We start from the raw sequence: 21,965 nt of genomic DNA on the forward strand, positions 1-21,965 counted from the left end.
GGTGACATCTAAAGGGCTAATTAGAGCGCTATATTGTAATTTACCTTCCCAGCAACCTCTTCTCAGCCTCTTCCTCCAGCTGATATGGTGATGGGAATAGTTCAATTCCATTCAATACAATTTTATTTATCCTCTCAGGGGCAAACAGCAGTGCTGTTCAAGTAGTCTCGCGCACAGCCTGGGGAGGAGGTTACTGCTCAAGTGGAGCAATAGCTATTGTTCTCTGTGTATCAGGTGATGTGTCTAGCTAGCATATTTTTGTGTTAGTACGTCATCATCATTACCACGAGGCTAGTAGTATTAGAGAACATGATATGAGGAAACTACAGTGCCTTGCGAAAGTATTCGGCCCCCTTGAACTTTGCGACCTTTTGCCACATTTCAGGCTTCAAACATAAAGATATAAAACTGTATTTTTTTGTGAAGAATCAACAACAAGTGGGACACAATCATGAAGTGGAACGACATTTATTGGATATTTCAAACTTTTTTAACAAATCAAAAACTGAAAAATTGGGTGTGCAAAATTATTCAGCCCCCTTAAGTTAATACTTTGTAGCGCCACCTTTTGCTGCGATTACAGCTGTAAGTCACTTGGGGTATGTCTCTATCAGTTTTGCACATCGAGAGACTGACATTTTTTCCCATTCCTCCTTGCAAAACAGCTCGAGCTCAGTGAGGTTGGATGGAGAGCATTTGTGAACAGCAGTTTTCAGTTCTTTCCACAGATTCTCGATTGGATTCAGGTCTGGACTTTGACTTGGCCATTCTAACACCTGGATATGTTTATTATTGAACCATTCCATTGTAGATTTTGCTTAATGTTTTGGATCATTGTCTTGTTGGAAGACAAATCTCCGTCCCAGTCTCAGGTCTTTTACAGACTCCATCAGGTTTTCTTCCAGAATGGTCCTGTATTTGGCTCCATCCATCTTCCCATCAATTTTAACCATCTTCCCTGTCCCTGCTGAAGAAAAGCAGGCCCAAACCATGATGCTGCCACCACCAGTTTGACTGTGTTGCTTTTACGCCAAACATAACGTTTTGCATTGTTGCCAAAAAGTTCAATTTTGGTTTCATCTGACTAGAGCACCTTCTTCCACATGTTTGGTGTTTCTCCCAGGTGGCTTGTGGCAAACTTTAAACGACACTTTTTATGGATATCTTTAAGAAATGGCTTTCTTCTTGCCACTCTTCCATAAAGGCCAGATTTGTGCAATAAACGACTGATTGTTGTCCTATGGACAGAGTCTCCCACCTCAGCTGTAGATCTCTGCAGTTCATCCAGAGTGATCATGGGCCTCTTGGCTGCATCTCTGATCCGTCTTCTCCTTGTATGAGCTGAAAGTTTAGAGGGACGGCCAGGTCTTGGTAGATTTGCAGTGGTCTGATACTCCTTCCATTTCAATATTATCGCTTGCACAGTGCTCCTTGGGATGTTTAAAGCTTGGGAAATCTTTTTGTATCCAAATCCGGCTTTAAACTTCTTCACAACAGTATCTCTGACCTGCCTGGTGTGTTCCTTGTTCTTCATGATGCTCTCTGCGCTTTTAACGGACCTCTGAGACTATCACAGTGCAGGTGCATTTATACGGAGACTTGATTACACACAGGTGGATTGTATTTATCATCATTAGTCATTTAGGTCAACATTGGATCATTCAGAGATCCTCACTGAACTTCTGGAGAGAGTTTGCTGCACTGAAAGTAAAGGGGCTGAATAATTTTGCACGCCCAATTTTTCAGTTTTTGATTTGTTAAAAAAGTTTGAAATATCCAATAAATGTCGTTCCACTTCATGATTGTGTCCCACTTGTTGTTGATTCTTCACAAAAAAATACAGTTTTATATCTTTATGTTTGAAGCCTGAAATGTGGCGAAAGGTCGCAAAGTTCAAGGGGGCCGAATACTTTCGCAAGGCACTGTATTTCCCATCAATGTCCTACATGACTGCAGTTTACTCTGTGTCTTGCATGTATTCAGGGTGGGCTAAATGTATTGTTGAACACTAATAATCTGTCTTTAGTCGGGTGGAACTTTGGGAGTCCTGAAAATGGCGCCGGAGGAGATGGCCGCCGTTTTATGGTCTCCTAACCAATTGTGCTATTATGTGTGTTTTTTTCGCGATATTTGTCAATTATTTTGTACATAATGTTTCTGCAACCGTATCTTACGGCAGAAAAGAGCTTCTAGATATCAGGACAGCGATCACTCACCTCGGATTAGACTAAGAGCTTCTAGATATCAGGACAGCGATCACTCACCTCGGATTAGACTAAGAGCTTCTAGATATCAGGACAGCGATCACTCACCTCGGATTAGACAAATATTGTTTCTACAACAACAACAACAGCAGCAAGCAGGACTCACACAATATTCTCCAAACACCCCACAGGACAGACATCCAAATTATTTGCAAGAGGAAGCGACGCAGAGGAAGAAGAGCCGGATGCCTCGTCCGGACCCGCAGAAGGCGAGAAGGAAAGCTGCCGTTACCGTCAATATTACTCGCCAACATGCAATCATTGGACAATAAACTAGACGAGTTACGATCACGAATATCCTACCAACGGGACATCAAAAACTGTAATATCCTATGCTTCACGGAATTATGGCTGAATGACAACATGGATTTTCAGCTAGCGGGATATACGCTGCACCGGAAGAACAGAACAGCACAGACGATGGGGGGCGGTCTGCGCATATTTGTAAACAACAGCTGGTGCACGAAATCTAAGGAAGTCTCTAGATTTTGCTTGTCTGAAGTAGAGTATATTATGATAAATTGCAGGCCACACTGCTTGCCTAGAGAGTTCTCAGCTATACTTTTCGTGGCTGTTTATTTACCACCACAGACAGATGCTGGCACTAAGACCGTACTCAGCCAGCTGTAAAAGGAAATAAGCAAACAGGAAACCACTCACCCAAAGGCGGCGCTCCAAGTGGCCGGAGACTTTATTGCAGGGAAACTTAAATCAGTTCTACCAAATCTCTATCAACATGTAAAATGTGCAACCAGAGGGAAAAAAATTCTAGATAACCTGTACTCCAGACACAGAGATGCGTACAGAGCTCTCCCTCGTCCTCCATTTGGTAAATCCGACCACAACTCTATCCTCCTGATTCCTGCTTACAAGCATAAATTAAAGCAGGAAGCACCAGTGACTCGGACTATAAAAAAAATGGTCAGATGAAGCAGATGCTAAACTACAGGACTGCTTTGCTATCACAGACTGGAACATGTTCCGGGATTCTTCCGATGACATTGAGGAATACACCACATCAGTCACTGGCTTTATCAGTAAGTGCATTGAGGACGTCGTCCCCACAGTGACTGTACGTACATACCCCAACCAGAAGCCATGGATTACAGGCAACATTTGCACTGAGCTAAAGGGTAGAGCTGCCACTTTCAAGGTGTGGGACTCTAACCTGAAAGCTTACAAGAAATCCCACTATGCCCTGCGACAAACCATCATACAGGCAAAGCGTCAATACAGGGCTAAGATTGAATCATACTACGCCGGCTCCGACGCTCGTCGGATGTGGCAGGGCTTGCAAACCATTACAGACTACAAAGAGAAGCACAGCCATGAGCTGCCCAGTGACACGAGCCTACCAGACGAGCTAAATCACTTCTATGCTCGCTTCGAGGCAAGCAACACGGAGGCATGCCCGAGAGTATCAGCTGTTCCAGACGACTGTGTGATCACGCTCTCCGTAGCCGACGTGAGTAAGACCTTTAAACAGGTCAACATTCACAAGACTGATCCAGATGGATTACCAGGACGTGTGCTCTGGGCATGTGCTGACCAACTGGCAGGTGTCTTCACTGACATTTTCAACATGTCCCTGATTGAGTCTGTAATACCAACATGCTTCAAGCAGAACACCATAGTCCCTATGCCCAAGACAAAGGCAATCTGCCTAAATGACTACAGACCCGTGGCACTCACGTCCGTAGCCATGAAGTGCTTTGAAAGGCTGGTAATGGCTCACATCAACACCATCATCCCAGAAACCCTAGACCCACTTCAATTTGAATACCGCCTAAATAGATCCACAGATGATGCAATCTCTATTGCACTCCACACTGCCCTTTCCCACCTGGACAAAAGGAACACCTATGTGAGAATGCTATTCATTGACTACAGCTCAGCGTTCAACACCAAAGTACCCTCAAAGCTCATCGCTAAGCTAAGGAACCTGGGACTAAACACCTCCCTCTGCAACTGGATCCTGGACTTCTTGACGGGCTGCCCCCAGGTGGTGAGGGTAGGTAGCAACACATCTGCCACTCTGATCCTCAACACTGGAGCTCCCCAGGGGTGCGTGCTCAGTCCCCTCCTGTACTCCCTGTTCACCCACGACTGCATGGCCAGGCACGACTCCAACACCATCATTAAGTTTGCTGATGACACAACAGTGGTAGGCCTGATCACAGACAATGATGAGACAGCCTATAGGGAGGAGGTCAATGACCTCCTGGTGCCAGAATAACAACCTATCCCTCAACGTAACCAAGACTAAGGAGATGATTGTGGACTACAGGAAAAGGAGCACCGAGCACGTCCCCATTCTCATCGACTGGGCTGTAGTGGAGCAGGTTGAGAGCTTGAAATTCCTTGGTGTCCACATTAACAACAAAATCGAATGTTCCAAACACACCAAGACAGTTGTGAAGAGGGCACGACAAAGCCTATTCCCCCTCAGGAAAATAAAAAGATTTGGCATGGGTCCTGAGATCCTCAAAAGCTACAGCTGCAACATCGGGAACATTGGTTGCATCACTGCCTGATACGGCAATTACTCGGCAAGGCACTTCAGATGGTAGTGCGTACGGCCCAGTACATAACTGGGGCAAAGCTGCCTGCCATCCAGGACCTCTACACCAGGCTGTGTCAGAGGAAGGCCCTGAAAATGGTCAAAGACCCCAGCCACCTCAGTCATAGACTGTTCTCTCTACTACCACATGGCAAGCGGTACCGGAGTGCCAAGTCTAGGACAAAAAGGCTTCTCAACAGTTTTTACCCCCCAAGCCATAAGACTCCTGAACAGCTTTCCAATGGTTACCTGGACTATTTGCATTGTGTGCCCCCCCAACCCCTCTTTTATGCTGCTACTACTCTCTGTTTATCTTATATGCAAAGTCACTTTAACTATACATTAATGTACATACTACCTCAATTGGCCCGACCAACCAGTGCTCCCGCACATTGGCTAACCGGGCTATCTGCATTGTGTCCCACCACCCGCCAACCCCTCTTTTTACGCTACTGCTCCTCTTTGTTCATCATATATGCATAGTCACTTTAACCATATCTACATGTACATACTACCTCAATAAGCCTGACTAACTGGTGTAGGTATATAGCCTTGCTACTCTTATTTTCAAATGTATTTTTACTGTTGTTTTATGTCTTTACTTACCTACACACACACACACACATACTTTTTTTTCTCCGCACTATTAGTTAGAGCCTGTAAGTAAGCATTTCACTGTAAGGTCTACTACACCAGTTGTATTCGGCAAACGTGACAAATAAACTTTGATTTGATTTGATTTGTGGGATTGCCTGGTAATGGATCTCTGGTAGCAGGTGGAGAGAGAATAGAACACACACACACTGAGACTCTCTCTCCCTCTCTCCTATCTCCCTCTCTCTGCGACTGTGAGTGAGAATGTGCAGTGAAACTGCGTCAACAAAATCCCTACTAAGCTGCTTTACGGCAGCGATGGGTTCTCCTAGTGCAGTCAGTCAGTGTCTGATGTTATGTGTGAGAGCCTGGCTGAGGAAAAGGAAATACTAGAAAGTCTTTCCTCATTCCAACACCCTCTTCTGACTGTCACTGCAGATCCAGCAGTCAAATTACATTACTGTGTGTGTGTGTGTGTGTGTGTGTGTGTGTGTGTGTGTGTGTGTGTGTGTGTGTGTGTGTGTGTGTGTGTGTGTGTGTGTGTGTGTGTGTGTGTGTGTGTGGACAATTTAGTTCAGGAACATTGGTCGTGATTGGATCACACCACTTCCCCCACACTGTCACTGACGTGATTCAATCTCTACTATGTTGCTGTATGACACTGAACTATATGAAACCTGTGTTGTTGTGGCACAATTTACTACCATGAAGACAGACAGAGACGGCTGAGCCCCTATCCCTTGGTCCAGACACTGAGAGTGCAATGGAGGTACAGTAGAACCACATAAATGTAGCAGATGATAAGTAGGTATCCAACAGTGCAGTGACGTCACCCTCCATGAGAACTAAAATAAAGTTGCTTTTGGCTAGCTAGCAGATAGCACGCTGCTTTGTGTGTAGATTAGTGTTAGTCATGGGTTCACTTCCCTGGTATTCAGTACAGGGGTAGAACAAGTCACATAAAGGGGAAACAACCCCTGTGTGACTCCTGAAGAATGCTAGTCTTCTTGGTAACACTGCTGTTAATGCCTCCAGCGTTTCTCAAACCTTTCTGGTCTCGTGATCTTGCTACTCTTACTGCTTCTTACTGCTGGGTTATGTTTCATACTTTCATTATGTCCCAGGCAGGCTGGTCCTCTCCTCTCTGTTATAATTCAGCAGGATTTTTAAGAGTAAGCCTTTGAAGTTTGGAGGAGGATGATTATGACAGTTAACATAGTAATAACTTGTCAGACAGCATGGTGTTGAATGTAAACAAGAACTCTATTGGAAATAGTCTGGCTGGACTGATTAACTACACGATCAAAGGAAAAGCTGTCTTCTCTGATCAGCTTCTGAATAGTATAATTGAATTTTGTCCCCAAAAATATGAACATTCCCATTCATTCCTTCTTGAAAATTGTTTGATGGGTTTAGTTTAATGTGTGTTAAAGTGGGTGTGTGGTTGTACGCCGGGGGATCAGGGGGGGGTGTCGGCTGAACCCTCAGGCGGCGCTGAACGTCAGTCATATGATTCAGAGGTCATGGTGTTGAGCACAACGTCTCTCCTCTTGCCTTCTCTCAAATCACCACTTTGACTCTAGAGCAAGGCCCTCTACTTTACCTATAAACTCTGTTATGAAATGATCGTGAAAACTATTCTAAAACCCTTATCTGGTGACGTTAAAGAACATGGAAGGGTTTCCTGCCTTCCCTCCTCTGCTATCAATCCCTTCTCTTTTTCGTTGTTGATATAGTTAGTCATTAAGTTTTTTCCCAGTTTTCATATTTCATATTTCAAGTTATTACACATTTCAGGATTTACCATTTCAGATTGCTTCATACAGTTACATGAACATACATTTAGATAGGTCAGAGGGTCAGGTACATTCAAGGTCATGGACATTTTGACATTGTTCAAAGGCTTCCCTAATCAACGTCCACGTCATCGGCGGCCGGGGACTAGTTGTTGTTTTTCCACCTTGCCAGCTCGAGGATTCGAATCAGCGACCTTTTGGTTACTGGCTCAATGCTCTTGCAGTTCTCTATCAAATGACAACCCTATAAAACGATCACATTGTGAGAGATGGAGGCAGATCTTCTGATGTCGTTCAAAGGCTCCATTGTTTAGGCAGCCCCTCCATGTGAGGTTGTGTGCTTTTTATTAAATCTTATTTCAGAAAGTCTGGTAGATGGCTCTCCCTGATTTCTCTCCCTAAGGAAGAAGATACATTTTTTTATGTAAGGTAAGCGTTCAGTTATTGGGTTAAAACTATTGTAATTAAGAGGAGAGGGGAGGGGTGCAGAGTAGATGAGATGAGAGGAGAGAAGAGAAGAACAGAGGAGAACATAGGAGAACAGAGGAGAGGAGAGCTAACTAGTTTACATAATCCCAACTGTAATCAGCCGAGTTAGCAGTTCAGTTCAGAGCTCTGCAGGTGGCTGGAAGTTTTTTCTGTGTTTGAAGTCACCTGCAGTGTTTCTGCTGTCTTTACAAAAGTATTGCACTACATAGGGAATAGTGTGCTATTTGGGACACATCCTACTGTCTCTCTGTAACATTTACGCAAATAAAGGTGGACAAAATAACACACATGGATCAGTTATAGGTGTTGAAGTATTTTTACAATGGGTCACATTATGTGATGATGGTTTTAGTATTACTGTTGATACACTACATGGCCAAAAGTATGTGGACACCCCTTCAAATGAGTGGATTCAGTTATTTTAGCCACACCCGTTGCTGACAGGTGTATAAAATCGAGCACACAGCCATGCAATCTCCATAGACAGGCATTGGCAGTAGAATGGGCTGTACTGAAGAGCTCAGTGACTTTCACCGTGGCACTGTTATAAGATGCCACTTTTTCAACATGCTCCGTTCAACTGTAAGTGCTGTTATTGTGAAATGGAAACTGACAGAACGGGACCGCCAGGTGCTGAAGCAAGTCGTACATAAAAATGATCTGCCCTCGGTTGCAACACTCACTAACGAGTTCCAAACTGCCTCTGGAAGCAACGTCAGCACAATAACTGTTTGTGGGGAGCTTCATGAAATGGATTTCCATGGCCAAGCAGCCGCACACAAGCCTAAGATCACCATGCGCAATGCCAAGCTCCATATTAATGCCCATGATTTTGGAATGAGATGTTCGACGAGCAGGTGTCCACATACTTTTGGCCATGTAGTGTATCTCTTGGAACCCAGAACCCAATATTATGTGCTCTGGCTAGGTACTATGTTAGATTTTTTTTGTAACATTCTATTAGGAGAGACTACTGTTGATGGTATGTAAAAACCGCTCAGACCAGAAACGCATGGTCTGATAGTGGCTTCCTGTTAGGTTTCTGCCAGCCAAAGGACTTCATGTTTACTGGGGCTGCTGTGCAGTCTGATTTATTTCCTGTGACAGGACTAATGAGGAGGTATAATTGCAAACTCTTCATTCCCCAAATTATAATTTTCTCCAATCGTTTAATTATCTAAAACCTAGCGCTGATTCAAACTAATAGCAAAGGCTACTACACGCGGTTAGCGTCTGAAATGGCACCCTATAGTGCACTACTCTCTACCACTCTCTGGAAAAAGAAAAGTAGTGCCAGAGTGTAGGGATTGGAAGTAGGGTGCCATTTCATATTTGCACTTGGTCACACACCCCTGTAGTGTAGGACTAGGGTTGCAAAAGTAGTAAACTACCGGTAATTTACCAAAGTTACTGGAATCATTCGTGTCTTGTCTTTGGTATATCTTTGGTACCAAAGTTACCAGTTTGACACAAATATTTATAACAAAAAGATATTGACATAGTAAAATAAATAAGTGTTAAAAAAAAGGATATTTCATGCTGAAACGCTCATATTAAACACCATTTGTAACGGCCGTTGGCGGTGGAAGAAGGTGAGGACCAATGCGTAGCGTGGTAAGTGTCCATATTTTTAATAATGTAATAGAACACTGAACAAAAACAACAAAGTGAACAAACGAAACCAAAACAGTCCTGTCTGGTGACATACACAAAGACAGAAAACAATCACCCACACCACACAGGTGGGAAAAGGCTACCTAAGTATGATTCTCAATCAGAGACAACTAACGACACCTGCCTCTGATTGAGAACCATACCAGGCCAAACTCAAAAACACCACATAGAAAAAGGAACATAGACAACTCACCCAACTCACACCCTGACCATACTAAAACAAAGACATAACAAAAGAACTAAGGTCAGAACGAGACACCAATGGTATTCACTAAATTGACAGCTTATATTTAGAATAATGTTTTACAGCTTTGCCATTCTATTTTTTTTATCTTAAAATCATCTTATTTGATTATTTTATATTTTACATGTGATACTTGTGTTATTTTTAACAAAAATTGTAATTTAATTTGTTATTTATTTTTTTAGCAAATATTTTCTTACTTCCTTTTTAAAAAATGCTGCATTTTTGGTTAAGGGCTTGTTTGTAGTAAGCATTTCACAGTACATGTGGCAAAAAAAAAGTCATTTAATTTGATAAGGCCACACAGAGGGCCTTTGACATAGTCAAAGACTCCAACCACCCTAGTCATAGACTGTTGTCTCTGCTACCGCACGGCTAGCGGTACCGCAGTGCCAAGTCTAGGTCCAAGAGGCTTCTAAACAGCTTCTACCCCCAAGCCATAAGACTCCTGAACATCTAATCAAATGGATACCCAGACTATTAGCATTGCCCCCCCCCCCTTCTATGCTGCTGCTACTCTCTGTTATTATCATTTTAATAACTCTATCTACATGTACATATTACCTTGACTAACGTGTGTCCCCTACATTGACTCTGTACCTCTACCCCCTGTGTATAGCCTCGCTATTGTTTTTTTTTACTGCTGCTCTTTCATTATTTGTTACCATTATTTCTAACTTTTTTAAGGTATTTTCTTAAAACTGAATTGTTGGTTAAGGGCTTGTAAGTAAGCGTTTCACTGTAATACACCTGTTGTATTCGGCGCATGTGACAAATACAATTTGATTTGATATAATTACAGATGCCTGTGATAATCTGAAATACCCGAAATGGCCACTAGATGTCTTGTGATAGATTACATAAAATCCTTGAACGTTACAGATATTCTGGTATTTTAATGGTAAATTTTGAAAGTTTCCAGTAATATAACCTCCAGTGAAGGCTTCTGAGGGGAGATCGGCTCATAATAATGACTGAAAACGTAGCAAATGGAATGGCATCAAACACCTGGGAACCTTGTGTTTGATGTATTTGATACCATTCCACCTATTCCGCTCCAGTGATTACCACGACCCTGTCCTCCCCAATTAATGTACCACCAAACCTCCTATCATACCCTCCTTTTGCAACCCTATGAAGGACTCCTTCCCAGCTTTCCTTGTTGTGAGGCAAACTATGTGACCTATCATAGCCTTCTGAGAGAGGGCAGTGGAACTCTCATCTGTGTCCCAAATAACATCACATTTAGGGCACTACACAGGAAATAGGGTGCCATTTGGGAAGCAAAGTTAATTCTCAGAGGCCAGTGGAGCAGAGACAAGCTGAGAACAACCTATCATGAGGAGTGTTTTTACTCCTTCACTCTCCTGTCAGAACCCTGGGCTTGATATGGGAAGACAAGGTTAAATATTCCTCTCCCAACTGGAGTGGTTTGTTAAGCCTTCAGTTATTCATTGTTTATACCTGAGGTCTTGTACTATGAAATGTGATCTTGAATGTATTAAGTCCCACTGACCATAACCACTCCATGGTTTAATGATTTATATTGTTGTTGTTTTATTACCATTTTCATTATTTTATTTCACTTAGTCCTGCGTGTTGGAGCTCAAAGCCTAAGATTTTCACGGTACCCTGCAATCACACCTGGAACCCTGTGACTATTAAACACTCTGAATCTGAATCTGAAGACACCTTGACACAATATGCTAGTTTACACAGGTAAACTGAAGCCAGACGTTATGGCACTGGGTTATGTAAAATAAAAATCCATTGTCCCACAGAAATCATTGTAGCCCTCCTCAAGAATCAAAAGTAAGAGATGGAATGGGATTTGGCCCTGAATGTAAACCATATTCGTGAATTTGTATGAGGCTGAATGATGCTGAGCCAACAGTTTTATGACTATGGAAGATAGTATTTGTGGTTGTTGATGCACAAGAGTGGCCATGTTGACATAACTGCTAGCCTCAAATAGTCACATTGCTACTGAAAATATACATATTTCATATAGGCCGAGCACGTTGCTGTTTAAAATTGACAATAATTATCTATTCAATTCTAGTCACAATCATTGGTATTCATTCACCTTCAGGTTGTGTAAAGGAAACAGGTTGAGCCCATTGCAGAGGTCTAGGCAGAGGCTTGAGGGAGAAGTCTCCATGGTCAAAAAAGGTGCAGTTAAAAATGGGATTTCCTATTTTTTATTATATTTACACACGAGGTTGAAATAACACTGAAATTTTGAAAAATTATTATAATGCCTTTTCGTGTAGGAGCATTTCAAGGGTCAAAAGAGGGTCAGGGAAATAAATGATAAAAAAAAATATTTATATATATATTATATAAAAATATATATTACATAAACACACAGTGATATAAATGACATACAGTGATTTGAAAATAAGACTGCATAGGGGCTTTAATGACAGAAAGCTACACAGAGGCATTCTAACACAGTGGTTCTATCTATCTGGTCTATTTAAAACCTCTAACCTTGGTAGGGTGTGGTATGTTAAGATATTCATGTTGACCTCAGGAGGGTGTGGTACTGGTATGGTATTTACAGGGAAAGGTTGGATTGCGTGTGAAGAAAACATGTATGCGTGTGGCAGAACCATTCCCTGCCCCGTGATCAGCTCACTCTCTCACTCTTTCGCTCTCTCTTTTGCTCTCTTTCTCTAGTCATCTCTGTGATCGCCATGTGAGGAACGCAGACAGTCTGTTTGATGTTGTTTTACCTGCTCATGGCTGCGCTTCACTGTACAGTTCAAATCCACAATCTCTTGACACCCACTCCTTCCTCCCCAATCCTTCCTCCTTCCATTCCTTCACTTAGTTTAGTTCAGTCCCAAGTCTGTGAAGAAAGGAGAGTGTGATGAATCATTAGAACAGTCATGTTTGTGTTGGCTTTCCTCCTGACTGAGGGAATAAATAGCACTTATTGATGTTAAAACCACCCTGTCTCCTACCTACTTAAACCATGCTATAGCTATCAATTAACAAGCTGCACATTCAATGTTTAGGCATCTACCTACAGTTTAGGCTACCTCCCATGCATACGTCTTTTTCTGAAAACGGTAAGAATTTAACTGTGAGTTATTATTGTTCATGTTCTAGAAGTTTCCCTACATGTTTATTAGGCGCATCATTCTTCTGAGGGATTCTTCTCAGTGTTCTGATTCCTTTGTTCTGTCTTCGCTCTTCAGACTGAATGCAATGCATAGTTCACACTTTGACCTTCGATTAGCAAGGAACAATGTCAGCGCTTGAAGTTCCTCTTGCCTTACCTCGGCTTGCCTAGTGTCTGTCGGGCCTATCACAGCTAGGTTCACTTTGGTTTGTTCTACAATGCAGTCTGGATGAAAGCTGCTTAGAGTTTATAGGCGGACTTTAGTATTTTGGATTTGAGAGTGACTGGTCTCATAGCACAGGGGAGAAATGGTGTTGTTGTGTGTCTCTGGCGGGGTGTGTAACAGCAGAGAGTGGAGTGTGAGGTGGGATGTAACATCAGAGGGGAGGTAGGGAAGAGCAGGGCAGGGTGGGGTGTAGCCAGACAAAGAGGGCTTATCCTCGTCAGGGTGCAGAGTTCCCCAGGTTCCCACTGAGCCAGAGTAGTGTTCTGTGTTCTAGAGGAGGTCAGGACAGATCCACTCACATGAATCCTCCTGGTTGACTATTGATCTGAACAGGGTCCTGTGACCTTGCCCATGAAGTCTGACCTACAAAACACACCAAACCCCTCCCTCTTTTCTCTTACTTTCTTGCTCTCTTTTTCTCTCTCTTCCTTTCTCTCACTTCATTTTCTTTCCTTGTCTCTCCCTCCCTATTTCTATCTATCTTTATTCTATCTATCTTTATTACTCTATAATGACAAAGCGAAAACAGTTTAAGAAAAAACATTTGTGCAAATGTCCCTCCATCGCTTTTACTCTCTCCTCCCCTCCCATTCCCCCTTCTCTTCACTTTCTCTATATCTCCTTCGCTCGCTCTCTCTTTCTCTCTCCCCCTCTTTCTCTTTTTCTCTCTCTCCTTTCTCACTGTTCATCAGCAGCATTCAGGTTTGCAGTGTAATCCGGTGTGATTTCTCTGTCAGTCTTTTGTCTCGGGCTTGGCACGCTAGGCCAGCTCTGGCCTCATTCTCCATGATCTGCCATTCAGAGGCCAGATTCACCTGATTAACAAAGGGAAGCCGCTTCACTGCATTGACTGGGACTGCTAACGTTTTTCTCACACACCTACTAGATTTGGACTTAAGCAGTGCTTAATTTGTACATGGGGAGGTCCAGGAACAAAAAGTGAGCGTGAGAGAGGGGTGACATGGGGAGCTCTGAGGAAAGCATGAGAGAGAAAAAAAAATCACCTTTATAATAAAGCATTGTATGCTTATCATCACATTGGCGTTGTGACATAGAGCAGTAGAGTAGAGGCACTTACAGAAGTTGCACACATGGGATTTGTTTTTTGTGACCTATGGTCCCTGACATTGTTGGCCTTTTATAAACACATTTCATGCAATTCTATGTCATTTTACATGACTGGGGACTTTGGTATAATATTTTTTAATGCCACGTTCAAAACATCTGGGAACTCGGAACTGGGTTAGACTTCAGTGCGTTCAAGACATTTGGGAAATCTGGGAAAAAAACTAGTGGGAACCACTGGGAAAATTTGTTTTAAATGGTCATCCTATTCAGAATTCCAAGTGGGGAACTCTGGCCTCTTTCTAGAGCTCTGAGTTTCCTACCTGATGTAACGGTTGTCTGTGGTGGAAGAAGGTGAGGACCAATGCGCAGCGTGGTAAGTGTTCATATTCTTTAATAGAATTCAGAACACTAAAATACAAAACCAGCAAGAGAACGAAATGAAACCGAAACAGATCTGTCTGGTACAGATACGAAACAGAAAATAATCACCCACAACTCAAGGGTGAAAACAGGCTGCCTAAGTATGGTTCTCAATCAGGGACAACGATTGACAGCTGACTCTGATGGAGAACCATACCAGGCCAAACACAGAAATCCTTAATCATAGAAAAAAGAACATAGACAACCCACCCAACTCACGCCCTGACCATACTAAAACAAAGACATAACAAAATAACTAAGGTCAGAACGTGACAGTACCACCCCCAAAGGTGCGGACTCCGGCCGCAAAACCTGAACCTAAAGGGGAGGGTCTGGGTGAGTGTCTGTCTGCGGTGATGGTGGTGGCACGGGACGTGGAGCCCACTCCACCATAGTCTTTCTCAGCCTCTTAACCCGCCTCCATGGCGCCTTTCGAGTGGCGACCCTCGCCACCGACCTCGGACTGGGGACCCTAGCAACGGTCCCGAATGGACCTCTGGAGTGAAGGGTGTCATGATTCGACCTCTTTTTTTCTTCCGAGTCGCATTTGTCTTGAAAGCACCCTAATACCAAACAAATGATCGAAATGACAGGCTAACTGACAAACTGAGAATCTGAGATCAATAAAAATGACCCTGTCTTGAATCCATCGATAGCCTACGCCGAGATGTGTGCAGACACATATTGTTTACTATAATATGAGGAAGAAATGATAGTCCTAAACATGCTTTCTAGTTTCACTGACTCACCCAATGTTGCACAGCTCACTTGCTGGTGATGGCCTATGCGCTCGTACCAAAAGCCTCTCTCTCTTGTTTTACTTTGAATTTGGAAAATATTCAGACCCCTTTACTTTTTCCACATTTTGTTATGTTATAACTCTAAAATGGATTAAATAAAAAAAAACTTCATCAATCTACACACAATACCCCCATAAGGACAAAGAGAAAACTTTATTTTTTTAAACATTTTTGCAAATGTATTAAAATAAAAAACAGAAATACCTTATTTACATAAGTATTCAGACCCTTTGCTATGAGACTCGAAATTGAGCTCAGGTGCATCCTGTTTCCATTGATCATCCTTGAGATGTTTCTACAACTTGATTGGAGTCTACCTGTGGTAAATTCAATTGATTGGACATGATTTGGAAAGGCACACACCTGTCTATATAAGGTCCCACAGTTGACAGTGCATGTCAGAGCAAAAACCAAGACATGAGGTCGAAGGAATTGTCCGTAGAGCTCCAAGACAGGATTGTGTCGAAGCACAGATATGGGGAAGGTTACCAAAAAATATCTGCAGCTTTGATGGTCCCAAGAACAGTCGACTCCATCATTCCTAAATTTAAGAAGTTTGGAACCACCAAGACTCTTCCTAGAGCTGGCCACCCAGCCAAACTGAGAAATCGGGGTAGCAGGGCCTTGGTCAGGGATGTGACCAAGAACCAGATGGTAAATCTGACAGAGTTCCTCTGTGGAGATGGGAGAAACTTCCAGAAGGACAAACATCTCTGCAGCACTCCCACCAATTAGGCCTTTATGGCAGAGTGGCCAGACAGAAGCCACTCCTCAGTAAAAGGCACATGACAGCCCACTTGGAGTTTGCCAAAAGGCAAAAAAAAAAGGCACATGTATACTTCTGTGTATTGATTTTAAGAAAGGCATTGATGTTTATGGTTAGGTACACATTGGCACAACGACAGTCCTTTTTCACGAATGCGCACTGCATCGATTATATGCAACGCAGGACACGCTAGATAAACTAGTAATATCATCAACCATGTGTAGTTAACTAGTGATTATGATTGATTGATAGTTTTTTTATTAGATAAGTTTAATGCTAGTGTAACAGTATAACTTTAGACCGTCCCCTCGCCCATACCCGGGCGCGAACCAGGGACCCTCTGCACACATCAAAAGCCGCGGGAAGGGAAACTACTACTTCAAGGTCTCAGAGCAAGTGACGTCACCGATTGAAACGCTATTTAGCGCGCACCACCGCTAACTAAGCTAGCTATGTCACATCCGTTACACTAGCTAGCAACTTACCTTGGCTTACTGTATTCGCGTAACAGGCAGGCTCCTCGTTGAGTGCAATGTAATCAGGTGGTTAGAGCGTTGGACTAGTTAACTGTAAGGTTGCAAGATTGAATCCCCGAGCTGACAAGGTGAAAATCTGTCGTTCTGCCCCTGGACAAGGCAGCTAACCCACCGTTCCTAGGCCGTCACTGACTTGCCTAGTTAAATAAAGATTAAATAAAGAAAATAAAAAAATAAAAATTGGGGGAAAACTTTAAATTGGCCCTAATTAATTGGCCATTCCGATTAATTGGTCGACCTCTAGTAGAAACACTGTGGCTTCTACCCCAGAACCCTAGGCCAGAACCCTAGGAAGAAACCTAGAGAGGAACCAGGCCATGAGGGGTGGCCAGTCCTCTTCTGGCTGTGCCGGGTGGAGATTATAACAGAACATGGCCAAGATGTTAAAATGTTCATAGATGACCAGCAGGGCCAAATAATAATACGTCTCTGAATGTCCTTGAGTGGCCCAGGCAAAGCCCGGACAGGCAGAGCATCTCTGGAGAGACCTGAAAATAGCTGTGCAGCGACATTTCCCATCTAACCTGACAGAGTTTGAGAAGATCTGCAGACAAGAATGGGAGAAACTCACAAAATACAGGTGTGCCAAGCCTGTAGCATCATACCCAAGAAGACTTGAGGCTGTAATCACTGCCAAAGGTGCTTCAACAAAGTACTGAGTAAAGGGTCTGAATACTTTTTTTTAACGAATTTAACGAATTAATGAATTTGCAAACATTTTTTAAACAATTGTTTTTGCTTGTCATTATGGGAGTTGTGAGTAGATTGATTTTTAGTTTTACCTTTATTTAACGATTTAACTAGTTAAGAACAAATTCTTATTTTCAATGACAGCCACTAAGAACAGTGGGTTAACTGCCTGTTCAGGGGCAGAATGACAGATTTGTACCTTGTCAGCTCAGGGATTTGAACTTGCAACCTTTCGGTTACCAGTCCAACGCTCTAACCACTAGGCTACCCTGCCGCGGGTAGGGGGAAAGGGGGAAGAAACAATTTAATCCATTTTAGAATACAGTTGTACAGTAACTGAATGCAATGTATATTGATAGCCTGCAGCTGACATATTAGAGTCTTCTCTGTTCAGCAGGAGACATTTGCTTTCCAACCAGTGTTTTCCTGTGATTGTAGGCTATTTTAAATATTGCGAAAGGCCAGTTTTGTCTGCATGTTGTTCACTGACAGATTTGCAGCGAGTACCCGACGGTTGGCTGTGCCTTGGTATTGGGCTACACTCCACAGCTAGGCTATTTTTTAAATAAGCTATTTATCCTCTGTGGCAACGTTTTGGGCTTTGTCATGGTGTAGTAGGCTATTCTGAATTATTTCATTTCCTCCTGAACAGACAGGAGTAACTTTATAACTTTGGCACATTTATGTCAATTTATCAGGCTTGCTGCAGCTCCTCCAGAATCCTGTGCGCTGCTGTGATTCTATAAGGAAATACACGATGAAGTGCGAGGGGGGAGAGGTGCAAATTAAGCACTGGACTTAAGCATAAAACAATATAGATATTCTTGATTTAGTAAATGTATGTATAAGATTTAAATCACTCCTCTGAAGCTCCTGAATATTTGTTATTTTTATCATCTTAAATATATATTGCATACGGTATTTATGTGTCATTATTATTAAGCAATAAGGCCAGAGGGGGAGTGGTATATGGCCAACATACCACAGCTAAGGGCTGTTCTTATGCACAACGCAACGCTGAGTTCCTGGACACAGCCCTTAGCCGTGGTATATTGGCCATATATCACAAACCCAGAGGTGCCTTATATAAACTGGTTACCAACGTAATTAGAGCAGTAAAAATAAGTGTTTTGTCATCTGACATACCACGGCTGTCAGCCAATCAGCATTCAGGGCTTCAACCACCCAGTTTATAATGTCCAGTATTCTCCTCTGGCTCAGTCAAGTCACGTTATTACTGACTAATCTGTTAAAAGTCTGCCTTACTTTTAAAGGTTGGGTCGTTCACTTGAATGAAAGGGTAATGTGTTTGTGTAGCATGCTACAGCTGAAAGCATGGGACAATGAGGGCATGAAAGGAGATTATATATATTACATAGCTGGGAACGAAGACACAAACCCATATTTACTGTTGTTTTCCAGGAGACAGCCGAATAACACAAATCAAGACAAATTATTTCAAATCTGTTTATTCAAAACATGAAGACATTGTTGTTTTGGCATGATTATTGGATGCCAATGATGAACGTACAGTGCCTTTGGAAAGTATTCAGACCCTTATTCCACATTTTGTATCCAGACTTATTCCACATTTTGTTACGTTACAGACTTATTCTACAAAATGTACGCGTTTTTTCCCCCTCATCAATCTACACACAATACCCCATAATGACAATGCGTCGCTGCACAGCTATTTTCAGTTCTCTCCAGTGATGTTAAATTGGGTTCGAGTGGCTGGGCCACTCAAGGACATTCAGAGACTTGTCCCGAAGCCACTCCCGCGTTGTCTTGGCTGTGTGCTTAGGTTCGTTGTCCTGTTGGAAGGTGAACCTTCGCCCCTAGTCTGAGGTGCTGAGTGCTCTGGAGCAGGTTTTCATCAAGGATCTCTCTGTACTTTGCTCAGTTCCATCTTTCCCTCCCAACTAGTCACCCAGTCCCTGTCACTGAAAAACATCCCCACAGCATGATGCTGCCACCACCATGCTGCACCGTAAGGATGGTGCCAGGTTTCCTCCAGACGTGACGCTTGGTATTCAGGCCAAAGAGTTCCATCTTGGTTTCATCAGAACAGAGAATCTTGTTTCTCATGGTCTGAGAGTCTTTAGGTGTCTTTTGGCAAACTCCAAGCGAGGTGTCATGTGCCTTTTTACTGAGGATTGGCTTCCATCTGGCCACTTTACCATAAAGGCCTAATTGGTGGAGTGCTGCAGAGATGGTTTCCTTCTCAAAGTTTCTCCCATCTCCACAGACGAAGTCTAGAGTTCTGTCAGAGTGACCATTGGGTTCTTGGTCACCTCCCTGACCAAGGCCCTTCTCCCCAGATTACTTTGTTTGGCCAGGTGGCCAGCTCTAGGAAGAGCCTTGCTGGTTCTAATCTTCTTCTATTTAAGAATGATGGAGGCCACTGTGTTATTGGGGACCTTCAATGATGCAGACATATTTTTGGTACCCTTCCCCAGATCTGTGCCTCAACACAATCCTGTCTCGGAGCTCTATGGAAAATTTCTTCGACCTCATGGCTTGGTTTTTGCTCTGACATGCATTGTCAACTCTGGGACCTTATATAGACAGGTGTGTGCCTTTCCAAATCATGTCCAGTCAATTGAATTTACCACGGGTGGACTCCAATCAAGTTGTAGAAACATCTCAAGGATGATCAATGGAAACAGAATACACCTGAGCTCAATTTCGAGTCTCATAGCAAAGGGTCTGAATACTTATGTAAATAAGGTATTTTTGTTTTCTATTTTAATACATTTGCCAAAATGTCAAAAAACTGTTTTTGCTTTGTCATTGTATTGTGTGTAGATTGCTGAGGATTTGTATTTATTTAATCATTTTTAGAATAAGGCTGTAACATAACAAAGTGTGGAAAAAGTGAAGGGGTCTGAATACTTTCTGAAGGCACCGTATATGGACGGCAATATAATGATACCCAGTGTGTGTTGTTGCTTGTGTCCTGTCCTTCAGGTGATTGAGTCTCTGGGCATCATGATCTACAAGGCGTTGGACTACGGACTGAAGGAGAGCGAGGAGCGGGAGCTGAGCCCACCCCTGGAGCAGCTCATAGACCTCATGACCAACATGGGCGATGCTGAGAGAGACGCCTGCCCTGACGAAGGTTACGAGGCCACCGAAGAAGAGGAGGAGGCCGAAGACGACTCCATCAACATCTGTAATGTCCGTGGCTACAGGGACATCCTGAAGGTAGGCAGCTGTTGATTGGGGGAGGGTGGTGGTTGATGATTAAAAGCCAAAATGTCACTATATGGGTGAATGACAGGGTTAATAAGGAAATAGTATGTTTTCTGCTGTCAAGCCATCAAGTGCAGTCAACTACAAAATGGTGGTGATCAGGTCAGGGTCATGGTACTGGAGCCTGCAATTGTTGTGTATGGGTCTTTCCTCCAGTAGTGTTGTGAGTATCATCTATACTAGATCCACCCACCATGTCCAGTAGTGTTGAGATGATTATCTATACTAGATCCACCCACCATCTCCAGTAGTGTTGAGATTATTATCTATACTAGATCCACCCACCATCTCCAGTAGTGTTGAGATGATTATCTATACTAGATCCACCCACCATCTCCAGTAGTGTTGAGATTATTATCTATACTAGATCCACCCACCATGTCCAGTAGTGTTGAGATGATTATCTATACTAGATCCACCCACCATGTCCAGTAGTGTTGAGATGATTATCTATACTAGATCCACCCACCATGTCCAGTAGTGTTGAGATGATTATCTATACTAGATCCACCCACCATCTCCAGTAGTGTTGAGATTATTATCTATACTAGATCCACCCACCATGTCCAGTAGTGTTGAGATGATTATCTATACTAGATCCACCCACCATCTCCAGTAGTGTTGAGATTATTATCTATACTAGATCCACCCACCATGTCCAGTAGTGTTGAGATGATTATCTATGCTAGATCCACCCACCATGTCCAGTAGTGTTGAGATGATTATCTATACTAGATCCACCCACCATGTCCAGTAGTGTTGAAATGATTATCTATACTAGATCCACCCACCATGTCCAGTAGTGTTGAGATGATTATCTATACTAGATCCACCCACCATGTCCAGTAGTGTTGAAATGATGATCTATACTAGATCCACCCACCATGTCCAGTAGTGTTGAAATGATTATCTATACTAGATCCACCCACCATGTCCAGTAGTGTTGAGATGATTATCTATACTAGATCCACCCACCATGTCCAGTAGTGTTGAAATGATTATCTATACTAGATCCACCCACCATGTCCAGTAGTGTTGAGATGATTATCTATACTAGATCCACCCACCATGTCCAGTAGTGTTGAAATGATTATCTATACTAGATCCACCCACCATGTCCAGTAGTGTTGAGATGATTATCTATACTAGATCCACCCACCATGTCCAGTAGTGTTGAAATGATTATCTATACTAGATCCACCCACCATGTACAGTAGTGGAGACTATAATCTATACTAGATCCTCTCAGCATGTACAGTAGTGTTGAGAGTATTATCTATACTAGATCCACCCAGCATGTCCAGTAGTGTTGAGAGAACAGGCATCATACTAGATCCACCCAGCATGTCCAGTAGTGTTGAGAGAACAGACATCATACTAGATCCACCCAGTAGTGTTGAGAGAACAGACATCATACTAGATCCGCCCAGCATGTCCAGTAGTGTTGAGAGAA

General features: G+C 42.9%; 1 protein-coding gene across 6 annotated transcripts in view; it reads left to right on the top strand.

Moving 5' to 3' along the window:
* Positions 1-21,965, top strand: part of LOC110511301 (protein spire homolog 1) — a 72,809-nt gene that overhangs the window by 9,181 nt on the left and 41,663 nt on the right. For all 6 annotated transcript variants that reach the window (XM_036970942.1, XM_036970955.1, XM_036970948.1 and 3 more), the window contains exon 3: positions 20,228-20,464. In XM_036970942.1, the coding sequence (XP_036826837.1) occupies positions 20,228-20,464 (237 nt within the window). The remainder of the gene's footprint in view (positions 1-20,227; positions 20,465-21,965) is intronic.

Source organism: Oncorhynchus mykiss, chromosome 3 (genome assembly GCF_013265735.2).
Source record: "Oncorhynchus mykiss isolate Arlee chromosome 3, USDA_OmykA_1.1, whole genome shotgun sequence".
Classification (NCBI taxonomy): Eukaryota; Metazoa; Chordata; class Actinopteri; order Salmoniformes; family Salmonidae; genus Oncorhynchus; species Oncorhynchus mykiss.